The sequence below is a fragment of the Sus scrofa genome, chromosome 13 (genome assembly GCF_000003025.6).
Source record: "Sus scrofa isolate TJ Tabasco breed Duroc chromosome 13, Sscrofa11.1, whole genome shotgun sequence".
Classification (NCBI taxonomy): domain Eukaryota; kingdom Metazoa; phylum Chordata; class Mammalia; order Artiodactyla; family Suidae; genus Sus; species Sus scrofa.
This window is the reverse complement of record NC_010455.5, coordinates 145,961,976-145,981,353: the sequence shown is the minus strand read 5'-3', so window position 1 is coordinate 145,981,353 and position 19,378 is coordinate 145,961,976. Positions and strand designations below refer to the sequence as shown.

The window sequence follows — 19,378 nt, the reverse complement described above, 5'->3', positions numbered from 1 at the left end:
GTTAGTCTTAAAAAGAGTTTTTAGATGATGACTATATAATCATGTTAAAGTAAAAGATGAGTGAGAACAGGGACACTGCAGAAGAAATATAATTCTCTATAATACCTTTTGTCATATCTGAGTAACTCATGACATCTTCCATAGAAAAAGGCTGTGTCATTTTATAGGTTGTGGAGCTAGATATACCTTCTAGGACATAAGAGACAATAACAGAATTTATTGAACAATACACAGAATTTTATTTTACAAACTCCAGTTTTCAATTCATGTAACAGTAGTTACTTCAGGGCTGCAAGAGACTTTCTCATTCTACTGTGAAAATTTACTGCCTGAATTTTTTGTAATAAGCATATATTTTGTAATGAAAAAACTTTTTCTAGCAAGCAGCTCTTTCAGAAAATTCCCAGGAGTATTCTGTCAGTCTATATTCTCTAGCACCTTCAAGGTTAAAACATTCTTTGAATTCAAGATAAGTATCTCCATACATAGATCAAACTGAGCTGAGGACTAAAAGGCAGCTCGAGTGTGTTATTAAGTTGCAAATGGGAACATGTACAGACATTTTAACAAATTGCTGGACTGGCTTAGAGTCTATATAGCTTTTGGAATTCCCTTCGTGCTTATGGAAGTGCACTGAGAAGTACCTTTGGTGCCCCAGTTTCTCTGAAATTACGGTACGCTGCTGCCAAGGGCCTAGAGTACCTTTTGATCCATGGTTTTCCATCCGGTGGGCAAAAAGAACAGGGTCTGGCAGAATCCCTGTTGTGGATGCTAAGGTTACTAGATGACTGACCCTCCTTTTCTAAGTACCCACTACTTGTAATTTCTATTTAATTAAAGTTACATTTGTCAACAATTCATATTAAACTATAAGGACACATTTGCCTTCACAATCCAGGCAAGCAAACACTTGTCCTTTTTAAAGTTTATGATACTGAAAATATGTAAGATACATCGGAACAGCAGAGCTCTGGACTGTTCCTTTGGATGATCCTGCTGTGATAAATGCTTTAGTGGACTGAGTACCAGCCCAGGAGAAATCACAGAAGGAAGTACAAATTCACAAAATAACTTCTTTGATCCAAGAAGTATGTGGCAGAGCATAAACCAGATATATACGCATGCATGTGGGTGGGTGGAGATTGACACACATGTGTGCGCACATGCAGACCTGTGGCAATTCCCATCGTAAGCACACATTGGACCGTGTCAAACGGCACACCGAGGACTCCTCTTACCAAGGGCCAAGCATCTGTTGCTGTACACCGAGTCACAGCGGTGTGAACATCCGGAAGTCTGGAAGAATTTCAGCTACTTTTCTACGGAGCTGCTCTCGCCTTTCTTCTTTTCCTCTTTCCTCTTTGGTAAATTTTGCAAACTTCCTCCATGTCTGAAATGTGATCTGGAGAATCCTCCTTTGAGAATAAAAAGGAAAAAAAAGTAAAATGCTAAGGAAAAGCTGACCTTCCATCAATCTGCATTGAAAACTTTACAAAAATAATCCTTAGTGAGTAAGATGTTACATGAAAGGTATGGAAGTCACAATGGGATTCAGACAGTGAGAATGCTATGATGAGAATAAAGCAATGAAAGAGAATAGGAGTGACTAATAGGTTATTTTTTCTTTTCCATCAGGTGGTCAGGGAAACCCTGTGAGAGGGTGACTCTGAGTGCAAGCCTTGGGACTACTCCTCAGGAGATGTGAAGCGAAGGCAGCACGTGCCACAGTTATCAGCATTGAAGTCCCGGTGCTTGATGCATATTGTTTAAAAAGCCCACTGGTCGAAGTTGCCAGTGTGGCTCAGCAGAAATGACCTGATTAGTGTCCATGAGGTTGAGGGGTTGATCCCTGGCCTCACTCAGTGGGTTAAGGATCCAGCGTTGCCATGAGCTATGAGCTGTAGGTCGCAGACACGACTCAGATCCTGAGTTGCTGTGGCTGTGGCATAGGCTGGCAGCTGTAGCTCTGATTGGACCCCTAGCCTGGGGAACGTCCATATGCCATGGGTGTGGCCCTAAAAACAAAGCAAAAAAACCAAAACAAAACAAAAAACTCACCTCCAACAACAGTCTTGAATTTCAGTTGAAAAACACTCTAATGTTGAGTTCTGGAAACATGGATGAAAGGGTTTTGTTCCAGCTTTCTTTTTTCTCAGAATTGTTTTGACAATTTTGAGTCTTTTGTGGTTCCATATAAATTTTAGGATTACTTATTCTAGTTATATGAAAAATGTTAAGGGTATTTTGATAGGGATTACATTAAATCTGTAGATTGCTTTGGGTAGTATGGCTATTTTATTTTATTTTGCTTTTAGGGCCACACCCACAGCATATGGAAGTTCCCAGGCTAGAGGTCAAATTGAAGCTACAGCTGCTGGCCTACGCCACAGCCACAGCAACTCGGGATCAGAGCTGCATCTGCGACCTACACCACAGCTCATGGCAATGCAGGATCCCTGACCCACTGAGCAAGGCTAGGGAGCAAACCTGTATCCTCATGGATACTAATTGAATTTATTTCCACTGCACCACAATGGGAATTCCTAGTATGGCCATTTTAACACTATTAATTCTTCCAATCCAAGAGCATGGAATATCTTTTCTTTGAGTCATCTTCACTTTCCTTTATCAATGATTTATAGTTTTTAGCATATATGTCTTTTACCTCCTTGGATAAGTTTGTTCCTGCATATATTATTATTTTGAAGTGGTTTTAAATGGGATTTTTTGTTGTTTTGGGGCGACACCTGTGGCATATGGACGTTCCCAGGCTAGGGGTCCAATTGGAGCTACAGCTGCTGGCTTATGCTACAGCTACATGGGATCTGAGCCTGGTCCTCGACCTACACCACAGCTCATGGCAACGCCAGATCCTTAACCCACTGAGTGAGGCCAGGGATCGAACCCACATCCTCATGGACATTGTCAGGTTCATTACCGCTAAGCCACAACAGGAACCCTAAATGGGATTTTTAAAAAAAACTTTCTTGTATTTCATTATTAGTGTAAAGAAATGCAACAGATTTCTGTATATTAATCTTGTATTCTGCTACCTTGCTGAATTCATTGATCAGTTCTAGTAGTTTTTGTGTGGAGTCTTTAGGGTTTTCTATATGTAGTGTCATGTCATCTGCAAATAGTGACAGTTTTAACTCTTCCCTTATAATTTGGATACCTTTTCTTTCTTTTTCTTGTCTGCTGTGGCTAGGACTTCCATTACTGTGTTAAATAGAAGTGATGAGAACGAGCATCCTTGTCTTGTTCCTGAATTTACTTATTGGGAAGACTTTCAGCTTTTCACTTTTGAGTATTATGTTGGCTGTAGTTTTGTCACAAGTGGCCTTTATTATGTCAAGATATATTCTTTCTTACCCACTCTGGTGAGAGTTTTTTTTTTTGGGTTTTGTCAAGTGCTTTTTCTGCATCTATTGAGATGATCACATGATTTTTGTCCTTCCTTTTGTTAATGTGGTAAATAACACTGATTGGTTTGTGTATGCTGAATCATCCTTCTGACCCTGGAATGACTCCAACTTGATCACAGCGTGTGATCCTTTTGAATTCACTTTGATAATACTTTGTTGAGGATTTTGGCAGCTACATTCATCAAAGTATTGGCCTGTAATTTTCTTTTTTTGTAGAGTCTTTCTCTGGTTTTGGCATCAGGGATGGTGGCCTCATATAGTGAATATGGGAGTGTTCCCTCTTCAGTTTTTTGTATTAGTTTGAGAGGGATAAGGGAGAAGTTTTTCTTTATATGTTTGGTACAATTCCCCAGTGAAGCCATCTAGTTCTGGACTTTTACTTACAGGGAGGGGTTTTTCTGGCCACACCTACAGCGTGCAGGTCAGGGACTGAACACATGCCACAGCAACAGCCTGGGCCACTGCCATGAAAATACCAGATACTTAACCTGCTGTGCCACAAGGGAACTTCAGGGAGTTTTTGGTTTGTTTGGTTTGTTTTTACAGATTCATTCTATTTCACTTCTAGTTTTGGCTAGCTGTATGCTTCTAGAAACTTGTACGCTTCTTCTAGGTTGTTGAATTTGTTGGCATACTTCATAGTACTGTTATGATTTTTTTGTATTTCTTTGGTATTAGCTGTGATTTCTTCTCTTTCATTTCTTATTTTGTGTCCTCCTTTATCTTGCTGAGCATGATTAGAGGTTTGTTGTTTTTATCTTCTCAAAAAACCAGCTTTGGGCTTTTTTGATCTTATCTATTTTTAAATCTCTTTTATTTCCCCTCTGATCTTTATTATCTCCTTCCTTCTGCAGACTTTTGCTTTTTTTTCTTCTTTTTCCAATTCTTTCAGGTGGAAGATTGAGATTTTTCTAGTTTCTTAAGAAAGGCTTGTATTGCTACGAATGTCCCTCTCAGAACTGCTTCTGCAGCAGCCTATAGATTTTGTAAAGCTGTGTTTTCATTTTCATTTGTCTGATGTTTTCTGATTTCTTTGATTTCATCATTGACTCACTGGCTTTTTAGGAGCTTGTTAGTTTTAGTAGTTTGTTGGCTTTTCAGTTGTTTGTTCGATTCCCATTTTTCTGTATTTTTCTGGTTTCATACTATTATGGTTAGAAAGGATGCTTGAAATGTCTATCCTTTTTCTTGAGGCTTGTGACCTGGTATGTGGTCTATCCTAGAGAACGTTCCATGTGCACTTGCAAAGGATGTGTATTGTTGGTTTTGGATGGAGTGTCCTGTAGATATCAGTTAAGCTCAAATGGCCTGTTGTATCATTTAGAACCTGTGTTTCATTACTGATTTTTTGTCTGGATGATCTGTCCATCGATGCCAGAGGGGTATTAAAGTGCCCTATTATTGTATTATCAATTTATTCCTTTATCTATTAATGTTTGCTTTATACATTTAGGTGCTCCTGTGTTGGGTGCATGTATGGTAATGAGTGTAATATCCTCTTCTTGTATTGTTTCTTCTCCTTGTATTATTATATAATGCCCTTCTTTGTCTTTCTTTATAATCTTTGTTTTAAAGTCTATTTTATCTGATATGAGTATTGCTACTCCACTCTCTCATCATTTCCATTTTGCTCCCCTTACTTACAGCCTGTGTCTTTTGCCCTGAAGTGAGTCTCTTGTAGGCAGCACAGTGAAGGTTCTTGTTTTTCAATGTGGTCACTCTGTGTCTTTTGATTGGAGCATTTAGTCCATTAACATTTAAAGTAATTATTGATAGGTATGTACTTGCCATTCTAATCCTTGTTTTTCAGTTGTTTTTGTAGTTCTTTTTTGCTCATTTCTTTTTGTTTTTCCTTTTGTGGTTTGGTGATTTTCTTTTGTAGTATGCTTGATTCTGTTCTTTTTGGATTTTGCGAATTGTATGTTTTATTTGTGTTTACCATGGAATTCAATTATGTTGACCCATAGGTTATCCGCTTGCTTTAAACTGATAGTCATTTAAATACAAATACACTCCAAAATAGCTACATTTTTATACTCCCATGTTTTGTGATTTTGATGTCCTATTTTATATCTTCATGCGTTATCCTTTTCTGTTTATTGTAGTTGTAATCTCTTTAAAATTTTGTGTTTTGTTTTTTTTTAATCTATTGGCTTATTTAAGTGATCATTATTCCTTAGCTATGTTTGTTCTTCCTATTGGGATTTACCCTTTTCTATGGATTCTTCTTTCCATTTAGAGAAGACTCTTAACATTTCTTCTAGGTTTGGTTTGTTGATTTCTTTTAGTATTTGCTTGTTTGAGACATTCCTTACCTCTTTTTAACTCTAAACGATAATCTTGCTGGGTAGACTATCTTAGGTTGCAGGTTTTTCCCTTTCAAGACTCTGAATATATCATGCAATTCCTTCTGGCCTGCAGAGCTTCTGCAGAAAAAATCAGCTGATAAGCTTTATGAGTGTTTCGTTGTAAACAACTCTTTTTCTGCCTTTAGAATCCTTTTTTCAACTTTTGCCATTTTAATTATGTCTTGGTGTGGATCTATTTGGGTTCATCTTTTTAGGACCCTCTGTGCTTCCTGTACTGTATTCCTGTATTTCTTTTTTTTTTTTAATTTTTATTTATTTTATTTATTTTCTTGATTTTTTTTTTTTTTTTTGGTCTTTAGGACCACACCCACCACATATGGAAGTTCCCAGGCTAGGGGTCCAATTGGAGCTGTAGCTGCTGGCCTACACCACAGCCACAGCAACATGGGATCCAAGCTGAGTCTGGGACCTACACCACAGCTCACAGCAATGCCGCATCCTTAACCAACTAAGCAAGGCCATGGATCGAACTGGCATCCTCATGGAGGCTAGTCGGGTTCTCCAACCACTGAGCCATGACAGGAACTCCCTTAATTTTTATTTTTTGGTCACACCCACTGCATATGGAAGTTCCTGGGCCAGGGAATGAATCCCAGCCGCGGGTGACCTGCACCACAGCTGTGGGAATGCTGGATCCTTAATCCATTGTGCAGGGCTTGGGATTGAACCCACATCTCTTCGGCGACCTGAGCTGCTGGCAGTCAGATCCTTGACCCAGTGCACCACAGTGGGAACTCCTATTCCCTTCTTTAGGTTTGGGGAGTTCTCAGCCATAATTTCTTCAAATATATTTTTGATCCTCTTCTCTCTCATTTTCTGGAACCACTAATATGCACAGGTTGGCACACTATATTATCCCATAGACTTCATATATTGTTTTCTTTCATGTTTCCATTTGTCTTTCTGTCTGCTGTTCAGATTGGATGATTTCTGTTATTTCTCTTATATCACTTATTCATTCTTCTCTATTATTTAGTTAACTACCCATTTCTTCTACATTGATTTTGGAAATTGAATTATCTGTTTTTGATTGGTTCATTGTTTTAGTTTCTCATTACTTGTTATAGTGATCTGTGTTTCTACTGATATTTCTTAATTTAGTTAGCATTTTTATTACTCCCTTTTTAACAAGTTATATTCAGTGAAGGTCTTTCTAAAATATTTTTATTTCTAAATTTCTATTATATATTTAAAATGATGACCAATAAGTTAGTCTGTTGCTAATCTTTCAACCTTTGGACTTCTGTACTATTTTATTTATATATACTTTTTCTGTCAACTATGATTTATAAAGAGAACAATTCAGATTTTAATTCAATTCTGAATCAATCCAGAGTTGATATGATAAATAATTACTAAAGAACAAGGAGAAACATATTGGGGAAATAGGGACACTGCTAAAATATACTAGGACTGGGACCTAAAATATTTCATCACTTTGCAGAGAAATACCATTATCCCTTCTGGTTTTTATTATTATTATTTCTAATTAGCTCACAATCACTTGCAGGAAAGTGGTGATGCTGCAGTCAGAGGTTGTCAGTACTTCCACCTGCTTGGATAAATCCTTTATTACCGTCTTTTTGAACTCAGGATCTGGCTGACTGGTAATCTCTGTTTCATTATTTTTTTTTTTCAGGTGATTTCTCTTGCTCTTCTAATTTGGAATAGTTCCTCTGCTTTTTCATTTTACTTTCTTTGTCTTTACTAATTCAGGAAAAACTGTTACCTATTCTAGTCTTAAAGGAGTGTTTCTATGTGAGAGCATCCTTGTGTAGATGGTGTGTGTCCAGTGTTTTTGGTGCAAGGGCTAGTTTTCATATGGACTCCAGTGACGTCTTTCCTCAAGGTGTGCTGGTGATATCCTTGATTGGGGGTGTGTGGTTAATGTTGGGGGATCTAAATCTTGTGTGAGGTGGGACTTCCTTCCTGCTCTGTGGCATTCACCACCCTGTCAGGTTCCCAGTTGTTGGTGTGGAAACCTTGAGGTTGGGCTTGATCAGGCCCCATTCCCCTTGAGTATGTGCCCTGTTGCAAAGGAGGGGAGTGCTAAAGTAAATGGGGTCATGCACTTAAAGAGGTCCAATGCACCACCTATGTTGGTGTCCTTGGCTCCGTTCAGATGCAGCCCAAGGTTATATCTCTTCTCCTGTTGTGTTTGTCCCAGATCTAGTGCATAGCTATGGTGTGGAGTGGGTGGGTCAGAGGCTGAGGCTGGGAGTTGGGGCACTGTGGCTGTAGGAATTGATGTGGCTCTGCTGCCAGTTGAGATTTGGGTTGCCTCTGTCTTCTCCCAGAACCTCTCTGCCCCAGATCCAGTGCTAAGCTGTGATGTGGAGTGGGCAGAGCTGGGGCATTCTGGGAGAAGAACCCTGGCATGCATCTGAGGCACTGCTCGGACAGTGGTTGCCACTGCCCCACCTGGATCACACTGCGGTCCCTCCGGTTTGTCTCTGAACAGCTAGTTTGAACTGTCTCCCTGTAGATTCTGCACTAAGATGCAGCATGCTACTGGGATATTGTTGAGAGAGGTCACTGCCACCCAACCTAGACCACAACCTAGGCCCCCTGGATTGTCTCTGCAAAGCTAGACCGAATCATTTCCCAGGGTCCAGGTGACCTTGATTTTGCATCAAGCTGTGGTGTGGAGTGAGCAGGGCAGGAGTGTTCACCCCATTCAGATTAGGGAGTGTGGAGAGATGGTGGTCATGAGTACGAGGCTCTCTCTACCCTGATTGTTGGCAGGACAACTTCTGTGTACTCTGTGTAAGTAGAGTTAGGCTTTCCCAGCTCTTCTATCCCAGTGGTTCTCCCAGCAGCCCAGGGGGCTTGTCTCCTCCGCAGAGGACCCCAGAACTGGGATGCCCACACTGTGACTTGACTTGCTCAAGCCCCAGGGCGGGGTCTGTCCATGCGGGCCTTCTCTTCCTTACAGATCCCTCCCAGGGCACATGTCCCAACCCCATTTTTTCCATCCTACCCCATTTAAGTGGAGATCTTTCTTCTAGCTTTAGTTGTATAGAGTTGCCAGTTTCCAGTTAGTGTTTTGTTTTGTTTTTTTGTTTTTTTTTTTTTGTCTTTTTGCCACTTCTTGGGCCGCTCCCGCGGCATATGGAGGTTACCAGGCTAGGGGTCTAATTGGAGCTGTAACCACCGGCCTACACCAGAGCCACAGCAACGCAGGATCTGAGCTGCGTCTGCAACCTACACCACAGCTCATGGCGATGCTGGATCGTTAACCCACTGAGCAAGGCCTGAAACCTCATGGTTCCTAGTCGGATTCGTTAACCACTGCACCATGACGGGAACTCCTCCAGCTAGTTTTTTTTTTTGATGTGTTTGTGGGGAGAGGTGCGCTCCATGTCTTCCTACTCCACCTTCTTGATCCCTCTTGAACAGAATTTTTATCAGGCAAAGAAAATGCTTTCCTAGAAAAAGGCATGCCTTGAATAAAGGCAGAAGCGAGAAAAGCTAAGTTTCATAACTAGAGGCATAATTGGGATTTATTCTGGTTTCTTGACCTTCTAATGAAGCCCCCCTAGCATGCATTTCAGTCCTCATGAATTTTATGGCTAATGGTTGGCTGAAGTTTCTGATAATGTTGGTTTTTTGTTGGTGGAAGAATTACTGTTAAAAAAGGCTTTAAGGAGTGGAGCTGCTTCATTTGCTTTCTTTCATCCATCTAGTCCACCATTTATACCTTTTTATACTTGGCTATGAGACTCCCAGTCGGTGACCCCATCTCCCACTCTCACTTGCTGTTCATATCTTTCTTCCGGCTGTACTCCCATTTTCTGAGTTCGATATTTTAGCTCCTACTATCCTATCCTAACTGAAATGCTCTGCCTCCTGGCGGAATTTTCCTAGATCATCTTTGTCTTTATTTATTTCCTTTCCTCTGAACTCCTAAAGCACATGATAACAAACACTGGTTTGGTGCTTATCTAAAGTCTCTACCTACCTACCTACATCTATCCACCTGAGATCCACAAACTCCTGGACATAAGTTGTGTGTGATGTGCCTATGTGCATTTTCTGGGGAATGGGTCTGTGACTTCTGTTACTACCTCACAGGGGTCCTATGACTTCAAAGTGGTTAAGAACTACAGTGCCAGGGCAATATTAGAAATATAAGTAGGGAGTCCTTGTGTGGCTCAGTTGTAACAAACCTGACTAGTATCCACGAGGATGTGGGTTCGAACCCTGGCCTCACGCAGTGGGTTAAGGATCCGGTGTTACTGTGAGCTATGGTGTAGGTGACAGATGCCGCTCAGGTCTGGTGTGGCTATGGCTGTGGCATAGGCTGGAAGCTGCAGCTCCAATTTGACCCCTAGCCTGGGAACTTCCATATGCTGGGGGAAAGATAGAGACCCCCCCCAAAAAAAAAAAAAAAAAGATATATATAAGTAGTACTGGTTCAGCCAAGAAGACCTGGCCAAGTGCATAGCAGAGCTTTAACTGCAGAACCACACAGTAACTGCTGATGATGAGATTTAAGTCTGGAGACATCTCTCCAGATTTGTAACATTATAGGTCCATTATCTAATTACAAATTATATAAATATACACCTAGATGTGATATAGATAATGCAAAATTAAATTTCATGGTCTTATTAGGAATCAACTTTCTCAGTGGTATTCTAATTTTTCATCCACAGCTTTTCTTTACAATATTATTTCATTCAAATAAAATTAAGAACTCTGAATATCAACTTCTAAGTGTTAAAGTTCCTTTTAAAAGATCCATGACTAAATATTAGTGTCAATCCCACAATAAAACTCATCTGTTCATGTATAAGTATCTATCATGCACCCATGTATTAGGTTCTGTCATACTGAGAATTTGGTAGTGAGCAAGATGTGGGGACAGACAAATGTAAACATGTAAACAATAAATGACAATTTCAGAGTCTTAAATTCTGTAAAGAAAATGGGGCAGGACTGGATAGACAGGGATGGAGGCAGGTGATGTGCATCTGAGTGGAAACCTGAATGGAGAGAGGTCCAGATCACGTAAGAGCTCTGAGGCAGACATCAGCGTTATTTGTCCCAGGAACACTGGGACTGGACTGTGGTGAACAAGGAGCAAAGGGAAGGGATGAAGTAACAGCAATGTGCTTTTACATCAAATAGATGCTGCCTGAGAATTTACTTCTTGTTGAATGCATGGATTCACATACAGATTTTATAACTTCAAACCCTGAATAGGACCACTGTCTTACTCTTGTATTTTAGTTTACAAATAGGAAGAGTGATTTTAGCAAGAAGAGAATAATTTGGATTCATAAAACCTGATCTGGAGTCTAGGCTGCACTTTTTATTTTTTGAGTACCTTGGGCAATTCACTGACTGCTTGTAGCTTCACTTTCCTTGCTGGAAAATGGGAGTCCTGATCTTCCCCCTCTCCCCTCCAGCCTACACTACAATTAGATGAGACAGGGTGTGTGCAAACCCTCTCACTACCCTGTCTCATATCAGAGAGCTGCCTCAGTGCATCTTTCAGTCTGTTTTTGGCAGCTGAGAAACAGAAGAAGATAGATAAGAAGGGTGGTTAATAATAATATATTAATAATGCCATTAAACAAAAAAATAGCTATTATTTTGGGCCAACCAGTGCATTAACTGAGGTCCTATGTTACTCTGTTTAGTCTCCACAACAATTCCATACAGTGCGTTCTGTGGTTATCCTCATTTTACAAAAGAGGAACCAGGAGGTTCAAATGTGAGCATTTATTCAAAGGAAGTCCTCTGAATACCTTCATTCATTGCCTATTTATTTTAGACAAAATTAGAATCAACTTGCTTATGTTTTCCCAGCCCACAGATTTCAGTACCTGTAAATTAAACAATGATGAGCAGGTTTTGCTGGAGGTGGGCACCCTCCTGGCAACAAGTTAGGAACATTTTTATAAAAAACAAGATACACACACAAACACACAGCAACCAAAAATGAATCAATGTAGTGAGAAAGGGGATACTTCTCCCAGAATTGCCAAAGCAATCCTGAGGGGGAAAAAAAAAAAAAACAAAGCAGGAGGCATAACTCTCTCAGACTTCAGACAATATTACAAAGCTACAATAATCAAGTCAATGTGGTACTGGTACAAAGACATATGGATCAATGGAACAGAATAGTGATTCCAGAAATAAACCCAGACATCTATGGCCAATTTTTAACAAAGGAGCCAAGAATATAAAATGGGAAAAAGACAGTCTCTTCAACAATTGGTGCTGACAAAACTGGACAGTCTGGTGTAAATCAGTGATACTAGAACACCTTCACACCATGAACCAAAAAGTAAATTCAAAATGGCTTAAAGACTTAAACTAAGAAGATAAAACTCCCAGAAGAGAACATAGGCAAAACATTCTCTGACATCAACCATAGAAATGTTTTCTTAGGTCAGTCTCCCAAAGCAATAGAAATCAAAACAAAAATAAATAAATGGGACCTAATCAAACTTACAAGCTTTTGCACAGCAAAAGAAACCATAAGAAAAATTAAACGACAACCTATGGAATGGGAGAAAATAGCTCCAAATGCTGCAACTGACAAGGGCTTAATCTCCAAAATATACAAACAACTCATACAACTCAACAACAACAGAAACAACCAAATTGAAAAATGGGCCAAAGACCTCAATAGAGATCTCTAGGTCACAGACGTGGCTCGGATCTGGTGTTGCTGTGGTGTGGGCCAACAGCTGTAGCTACGCCTAGACCCCTAGCCTGTGAACCTCCACATTCCGTGGGTGCTGCCCTAAAAAGACAAAAAAAAAAAAAAAAGAAAAGAAACAATGAGGTCCTACTGTACAGCACTGGGAACTGTATCCAATCTCTTGGGATAGACCATGATGGAAGATAATATGAGAAAAAGAATGTATATATATGTGTGTGTGTATATGACTGGGTCATTTTATTGTACAGCAGAAATTGGTACAACATTGTAAATCAACTATAATTTCAAAAAAAGACAGCAAAAAGAAAGCAACACTTTTGTACTTTCCCAGGTCTTAACACTTCAGAACCAGAGGCAGATGCCCACCACATTAACTGATGCTTGTGAGGAATGACATTAAATCACCAAAACTGGACAGATCATTTGTTTACTCTCCAAGAGAAGTGCATAATGAAATTTAGAACACCACTATTCAAGATGCTCAAAGTTAGCAAAGAAAAACTTACTTCTATGGAAAACTTTATTCCCCATGGACACTCTGAACTAAGTAAGATGTCACTGTATTATAAATACTGTAATATCATAATATTGTATTATAATATTAATTGTATTGTAATATACAATTTATAATTATATAAATATTAATACATATAGTATGATTCTTTTATAAATTTCTAAGCCTTGAAGGCTGCATACTTAGGAGGTAAAAATAAAAAGAAGTTTAAGGAAATGTTTATCTTAAAGGTCACGAGAGTGGTTGACCTTCAGGAGGAAAGGGTGAGAACTGTAATTAAGGAGGAGCCTGTGGGGACTTCTGGGGGCCAGCGAGGTCCTAGTTTTCTACTTTATAGTAATTCATGAAGCTGTATTTTATGATTTAAGCACTTTTTCATATTTGTGTTATATTTCACAGTAAGTAATGTTGTTAAAAAAGAAGTTAAAAGATAAAAACTCTATGACAGGAGTTCCCATCATGGCTCAGTGGTTAACCCAACTAGTATCCATGACAACACGGGTTCGATCCCTGGCCCTGGTCAGTGGGTTAAGGATCCTGGTGTTTTGGTGGCTGTGGCATAGGCCAGCAGCTACAGCCCCGATTCGACCCCTAGCCTGGGAACCTCCATATGCCACGGGTGTGGCCCTAAAAAACCCCCCCCAAAAAAAAGTAAATAAATTAAAAAATAATAAAAAATAATAAAAAGACAAAAGCCAAAAACAAACAAACAAAAAACCAACAACAACAAGAAACTCTATGATAAATAAAGAACAGAGTACCTCTGCTTAGGTGCTTTTCATCTATCTCACATCACTTTATTCTCTTACCAGTCCTGTGAGGAAGGGAGGGCAGGTATCCTCCTTCACCTCCTACTTATTTTAGGGAGACCCTGGGGGCCTAGGGAGTTTCTCTCTCATCCTCTCCCATGCAGTCAGGAGGCGAGCTGGGACTCCCCACTTCTGCCCAGCTTTCCTAGCCTCCTCCTTAGCTTTTCAAATACATTCCAGGCATACAGTCTATTTATTGCATAGCAACTATGAAGTCAATGAGTGAATTTTCGTAGAGATCAAAAGCTCACCTGTCACTGTGCTCCACTGCAATCTTGTGTTTGTTCTGAGAATCGATTTTGGCTTCCCTGACCAGGTTATACCAGGCCCTGAAAACCTTCTTCTGAAGAAAATGTACACACAGTTTTCGTACTTCCTCCTCTAGATCAATCAGGTACTAGGGATGAGGACAGGGGAAAAAAGTGAGACAAATATTATCACAGATAAAGATTTGAGCAAGTAAAGAGCACAAAAGAGAAAGAATCAATACAAATACAAAATAAAGGACATGGGAAGCATAAGGAAAAAGGATAATGTGGCAGCCAAGGTCATAGCCTCTGTAACAGATTAAAAAGATAATAATGGAATCAGAGGGGTAAAAAACAGTTCTACTGAGGGGGGTAGGTTTCTAGTATAATCTCTTGAGCGATTATGGGACAAGAAATTAGTATAAAAGCAAAAACTGATATAGTGACATGTTACAGTTTATAGGGATATTATGTGTGTGAAAAGAAATGTGCTTAAGATTTTATACTAAAAAACAATTGATCTGACACTTTGCAATTCATTTCAAAGCAGTGAATTAAATTGATTCCTCTAATTGTTCTTGAAGAAACATAATGACTTGACATCTGAATGCATCTAATTTTCTTACATAGAATTGGGCAGAGACATCTATTTAAAACTCCCTTCCCTGTGGTCTTACCTGTAGCCAGCTCCGGGTGACTCTCCTAAGCAATATTTGGTAATAAAATTGATCAGCCTGGGCTATCTTCCTAGCCAGGCTTTCCTGACTCCACTGGAACCAGGTCAGCAGGCATTTCCTCTGTAAGGTCAAGGAGTGATGCTCTATGGCCACCTGGACAATGTTTTAAATGAAGAAAAGGAAATTATTCCTTCTATCTTAAATCATTTAAGAAAATACACCTCACCTTGGCAAGTGATGATATATAAACCACATGCAGGCAGCTACTAGAGAGAATAATCTTTCATTCAGCCTATGTCCTAAAAGCTTTGACTACTGATCATATTAAATGGGGATTTTAGATGCACATCAGGCATAGCCTTTCAATGCTAACTCCCTGAAGACACAGTGACCGTCTGGTTATTAAGGAAGTGGAATAAACAACCTCCAAAACCATTAACGTCACTTGCATTGAGTTTTGAAGTGGCTGGCTGGCAGCATTCTTGGTTTGTTCTCCTGGAGCTTGGGCAGCAACTCTATAACAAACCTCTCTTTATTATGTACTTAACCATTATCTAATTGAGGAAATGCCAATACTTTCAATTAGTTTTGTAGAATGAGCTGTCACTAGCACTGAAATTTAGACTTTATCAATAAACCACAAAACCATTTGATAGAAAAATAACATGATGAATAATTTAATGTCTTACCAACTTAAAAGGCTCAATATCATTCTATCAAAATAAACATATAACTCAGACTCTATAGGTTTTAAAAAGTAACTGTTACATTCTTTTAAGAGGTCAGAGGGAAAAGCCTTGTTAGTCCTCCCCCAGACAATGACAGCTTTTTTCTAAGTCTTGTCTTGCCACTGAGCACTGTGAATGTGATTAAGCCAGGTGAATCCCTTGGCAGTCATACACACTGGCTGAGATGACCATCACAGGAGGTCTCTGTGGCCCCCAGGAGCCAAAAGGCAAGGGGAGCCAGAAACACACAGCTTCCTACCCTCCTTGCTCTCCATCTTCCAGGAAAACACAGAGAACCAGAGAGAAAAAGAAGGATGCTCAGAAGATCTCCTAAAAGTTGTGAATATGTGGTTGGAAAAAATGCAATACAGTACATGTGAATTTGAGGGAAAATGCTGAATAACTCTTCTGGAAAAAAATAAGCCAGGAACTGTTTAACTGGACCCTTTTCCTTGATTTTTTCCTATCACTTCCTAGAAGCTAACTGATGGATGATGAAGCTACCCATCTTATGTCCTCCAGAACTTTTCCTTTTACTACTACTACTATTTTTTCTTTTTAACTTTCCGCTGGTGGTTGGTATCTAATACACTTCTGATTCCTACACAGCACAAAGATATGCCAGAACTGGGCAGGATTTTTGGAGGAAGTGGTTGCTAAGCTCCATTCTAGCTTTGTAACCAACATGTGATCTTAAGCAAGTCAGTTTTCTTCTCTAAGGTTCAGGTCCCTTATTTACAAATTGAAAGAGATGGAGAGGATTGCTTATGTTCCAAAATTCTACTATCTAATGTGGTAAGCTGAATAGTGGCCCTCAGAAATGACCACATCCTAATCCCTAGATCCTTTCATAAAGTCAAAGGGGTTTTGCAGATACGATTATATGAAAGATCTTAAAATGGGAGGATGATCCTGGATTATATGGGAGAGCCTTAAATGTGATCACAAGGGTCCTTTTAACAGGGAGGTAGAAGCATCAGCATCAATACGAGATGTGATGATGAAAGTAAGAGAGTGAGTCGAGGGAAGGGCTATGGGCAATGGAATGAAGGCAGCCACAAGAAGCTGAAAAGGTAAGGAAACAGGTTCTGTCCTGGGAGCCTCCAGAAGGCACTTGTCTTGCTGACACTTTTGACTTTAGCCCAGCCAGTCTGATTTTATTATCTTAAAATTCTGACATCCAGAATTTTAAGGTAATAAATTTTCTTGTATTAAGCCACTATGTTTGTGGTGATTTATTATGAGAGCAATACAAAACTAACACATTTGTTAGAAATTAGAGAGGTGTGGAGTTCCCGTCATGGTTCAGTGGTTAATGAATCCGACTAGGAACCATGAGGTTGTGGGTTCGATCCCTGGCCTTGCTCAGTGGGTTAAGGATCTGGCATTGCCATGAGCTGTGGTGTAGGTTGCAGATGTGGCTTGGATCCCGCATTGCTGTGGCTGTGGTGTAGGCCGGCGGCTACAGCTCCAATTAGACCCCTACCCTGTGAACCTCCATGTGCCACAGGAGCGGCCCTAGAAAAGGCAAAAAGATAAAAAAAAAAAAAAAATTCATTTCCAGACTCACTAAGGAAATGAAGACTAAGTCTCAGCCTGCCCATATCATCACTATGAAAAAGCCAAAGCAAAATAGCAATGTCTGGGTCACAGATGGGTCTAGGCCTCTAAATAGGATGGGTCCAGAGTTCCCGTTGTGGCTCAGTGGTAACAAACTTGATTAGTTTCCACGAGGACTTGAGTTTGATCCCTGGCCCTGCTCAGTGGGTTAAGAATCTGGTATTACCATGAGCTGTGGTATAGGTCACAGATACAGCTCAGATCCCGTGTTGCTGTGGCTATGGTGTAAGGCCCTAAAAAGACATACACATACATAAAAGGATGGATCCTCATGCCCTCAGGCCTGACCATCATGAATTGGCCTCCTAAGCTGATCTGGGATACTCAATAGTTCCAGAACCACTGGTTACAAGACAAGAGGACAAAAAAAATCAGACAGAGAAAACAGTGTGGAAAGCATCTGGGGACAAAGAGTAGCCTAAGTCACATTCACAAAGATATAACCTGCAGCATCACTGAATTTAGTGGGATTCTTATAACAGAGCATTACTGTTCATTCTTTTTGTTTGTTTTTTGTGTTTTAGGGCTGTACCCACGGCATATTGAAGTTCCCAGGCTAGGGATAGAATCAGAGCCACAGCAGCCAGCCTACACCACAGCCACAGCAACGTGGATCCAAGCTGCTCCTATGACCTATACCACAACTCATGGCAATGCTGGATCTTTAACCCCTAAGCAAGGCCAGGGATCAAACCCACATACTCATGGATCCTAGTCGGGCTCTCTACCGCTGATCTTTGAAGGGAATTCCTTGTTCATCTTTAATCCTGGTTAAATGTCCTATTCTATGCACTGGATAAATGTGAATTTCAATGGTATTTGATTTCATTTTTCTCTGTGTGGGAGAGTGGATTACTGTTCCTGATAATAGAAGCAGTCACTGATACTCCTGCACCTGACTTCATCCTGCCTCCCAGTGGAGTAGATGGAGCCTCTTTATTCCCTCACTGACCTTGAGTTTGGCCTTATGACTTGCTGTGGCTAATGGAATGTTACTGGACATGATACAGAGACATTTGCCAGGTGAAAAGCTTGCCCTGAATAACAGCTGGAGCCAGAAGGAGAGGCTGTGGAGAGACCTGAACTCAGTCCACACGGGCCCACAGACACGTGAATGGGAAGTACATACCTGGGCTGTAAGCCACAGTATTTCAGGGCTATTTGTTTATTGCAGCAGAGACCTGATTAGGATACTTGATGTTAATTATTTTTCTCTGTATTATATAACTATACACTGCTATTTTAGCAATACACTGTTAAAATTGAGAGAGGCCTCTATTCATCTCACCTTAGAGGTCTCTAATCAAAAATGTACTCTAGTGTTTTTCCAACATATTCAGTTACATAAGTCTTTACCTACCTTGGAAGACCAAATCCAAACTTTTATCTAAAACAAATACCCACACTCAATTTACTTATCTTTTAGATCCCTAAACAAACCCCAAAGCCTAATTGGGTGTTAAATCCTATTTGAAAAGTCCACTTGCTCATGGCAGGGGGGCAGGGGTAAGAATGTGAAACTATACCTGGATGTTTTGCTTGCTTTGCATTCTCAGCCTCTTCCAAGGCTCCAGACCTTTTTTTCTTAGCAACACTTTTTTATAATGTTCTTTGGCAATTGTGTCCAGCTGCTGATTCCTCTTAATTCTCTCCTGCTTCTCGAGTTCTTTCTGGAAAAAAATTAAAAAGTAAAAATGCCAAGGTGGAACCAAGATGGTGACATAGGAGGCTCCTGAACATCCCTCCTCCCTTGGAGGTACTGAATGTATAGCTACACATGGAGCAATTCCCTCTGCAAGAAGTCCAGAAACTAGCTGTGTAACTACTCCATATCAGGCAAATAAGAACACATCCACATTGAAAATCCTGACAGGAAAGGCTGAAATACAATCTCACCATAAACTCCATCTCTGGCACAGTGCCATAAAACAGGGAGGGAACTCCCAGCTTCTCCCTGAGGAGTGAAGGGTCTGGACTGCACATCTAGCACCCCAATTATAATGGGCCCCCAAAACGCCTAGCTCTGAAAGCTTCTGTCTATGAGACATGTAAAATATAGCAGACAAATAAATAGGTCTTAATGGCATGAGAGTATTCACCATGGCCATCCAATAGGGCTCTGCCCTGAGAAAGCAGGCAAAAAAGCCCATCTCCTAGTCTTTCCCTGAAAGGGATTTGACGGCATACTTTACAAGCTGCTGCCTGAGGGTCTAGATTCTAATTTAGCGCCATCTAGGGGCTGGCTGCAGATGCTGGCTCTGATCCTCTCCAGAGCCTGAGGGAGCCTTGGGGTACTTCCGTCTTCTCCC

The 19,378-nt window shown here is 40.3% G+C and overlaps 1 protein-coding gene across 12 annotated transcripts in view; it reads right to left on the bottom strand.

Moving 5' to 3' along the window:
* Window positions 216-19,378, bottom strand: part of CCDC191 (coiled-coil domain containing 191) — a 101,176-nt gene continuing 82,013 nt past the window's right edge. For all 12 annotated transcript variants that reach the window (XM_021070332.1, XM_021070334.1, XM_021070337.1 and 9 more), the window contains 4 exons: window positions 18,596-18,739; window positions 14,722-14,874; window positions 14,048-14,193; window positions 216-1,415 (listed from right to left, as the gene is read on the bottom strand). In XM_021070332.1, coding sequence (XP_020925991.1) covers window positions 1,271-1,415; window positions 14,048-14,193; window positions 14,722-14,874; window positions 18,596-18,739 — 588 coding nt within the window. In that variant the 3' untranslated portion in view covers window positions 216-1,270. The remainder of the gene's footprint in view (window positions 1,416-14,047; window positions 14,194-14,721; window positions 14,875-18,595; window positions 18,740-19,378) is intronic.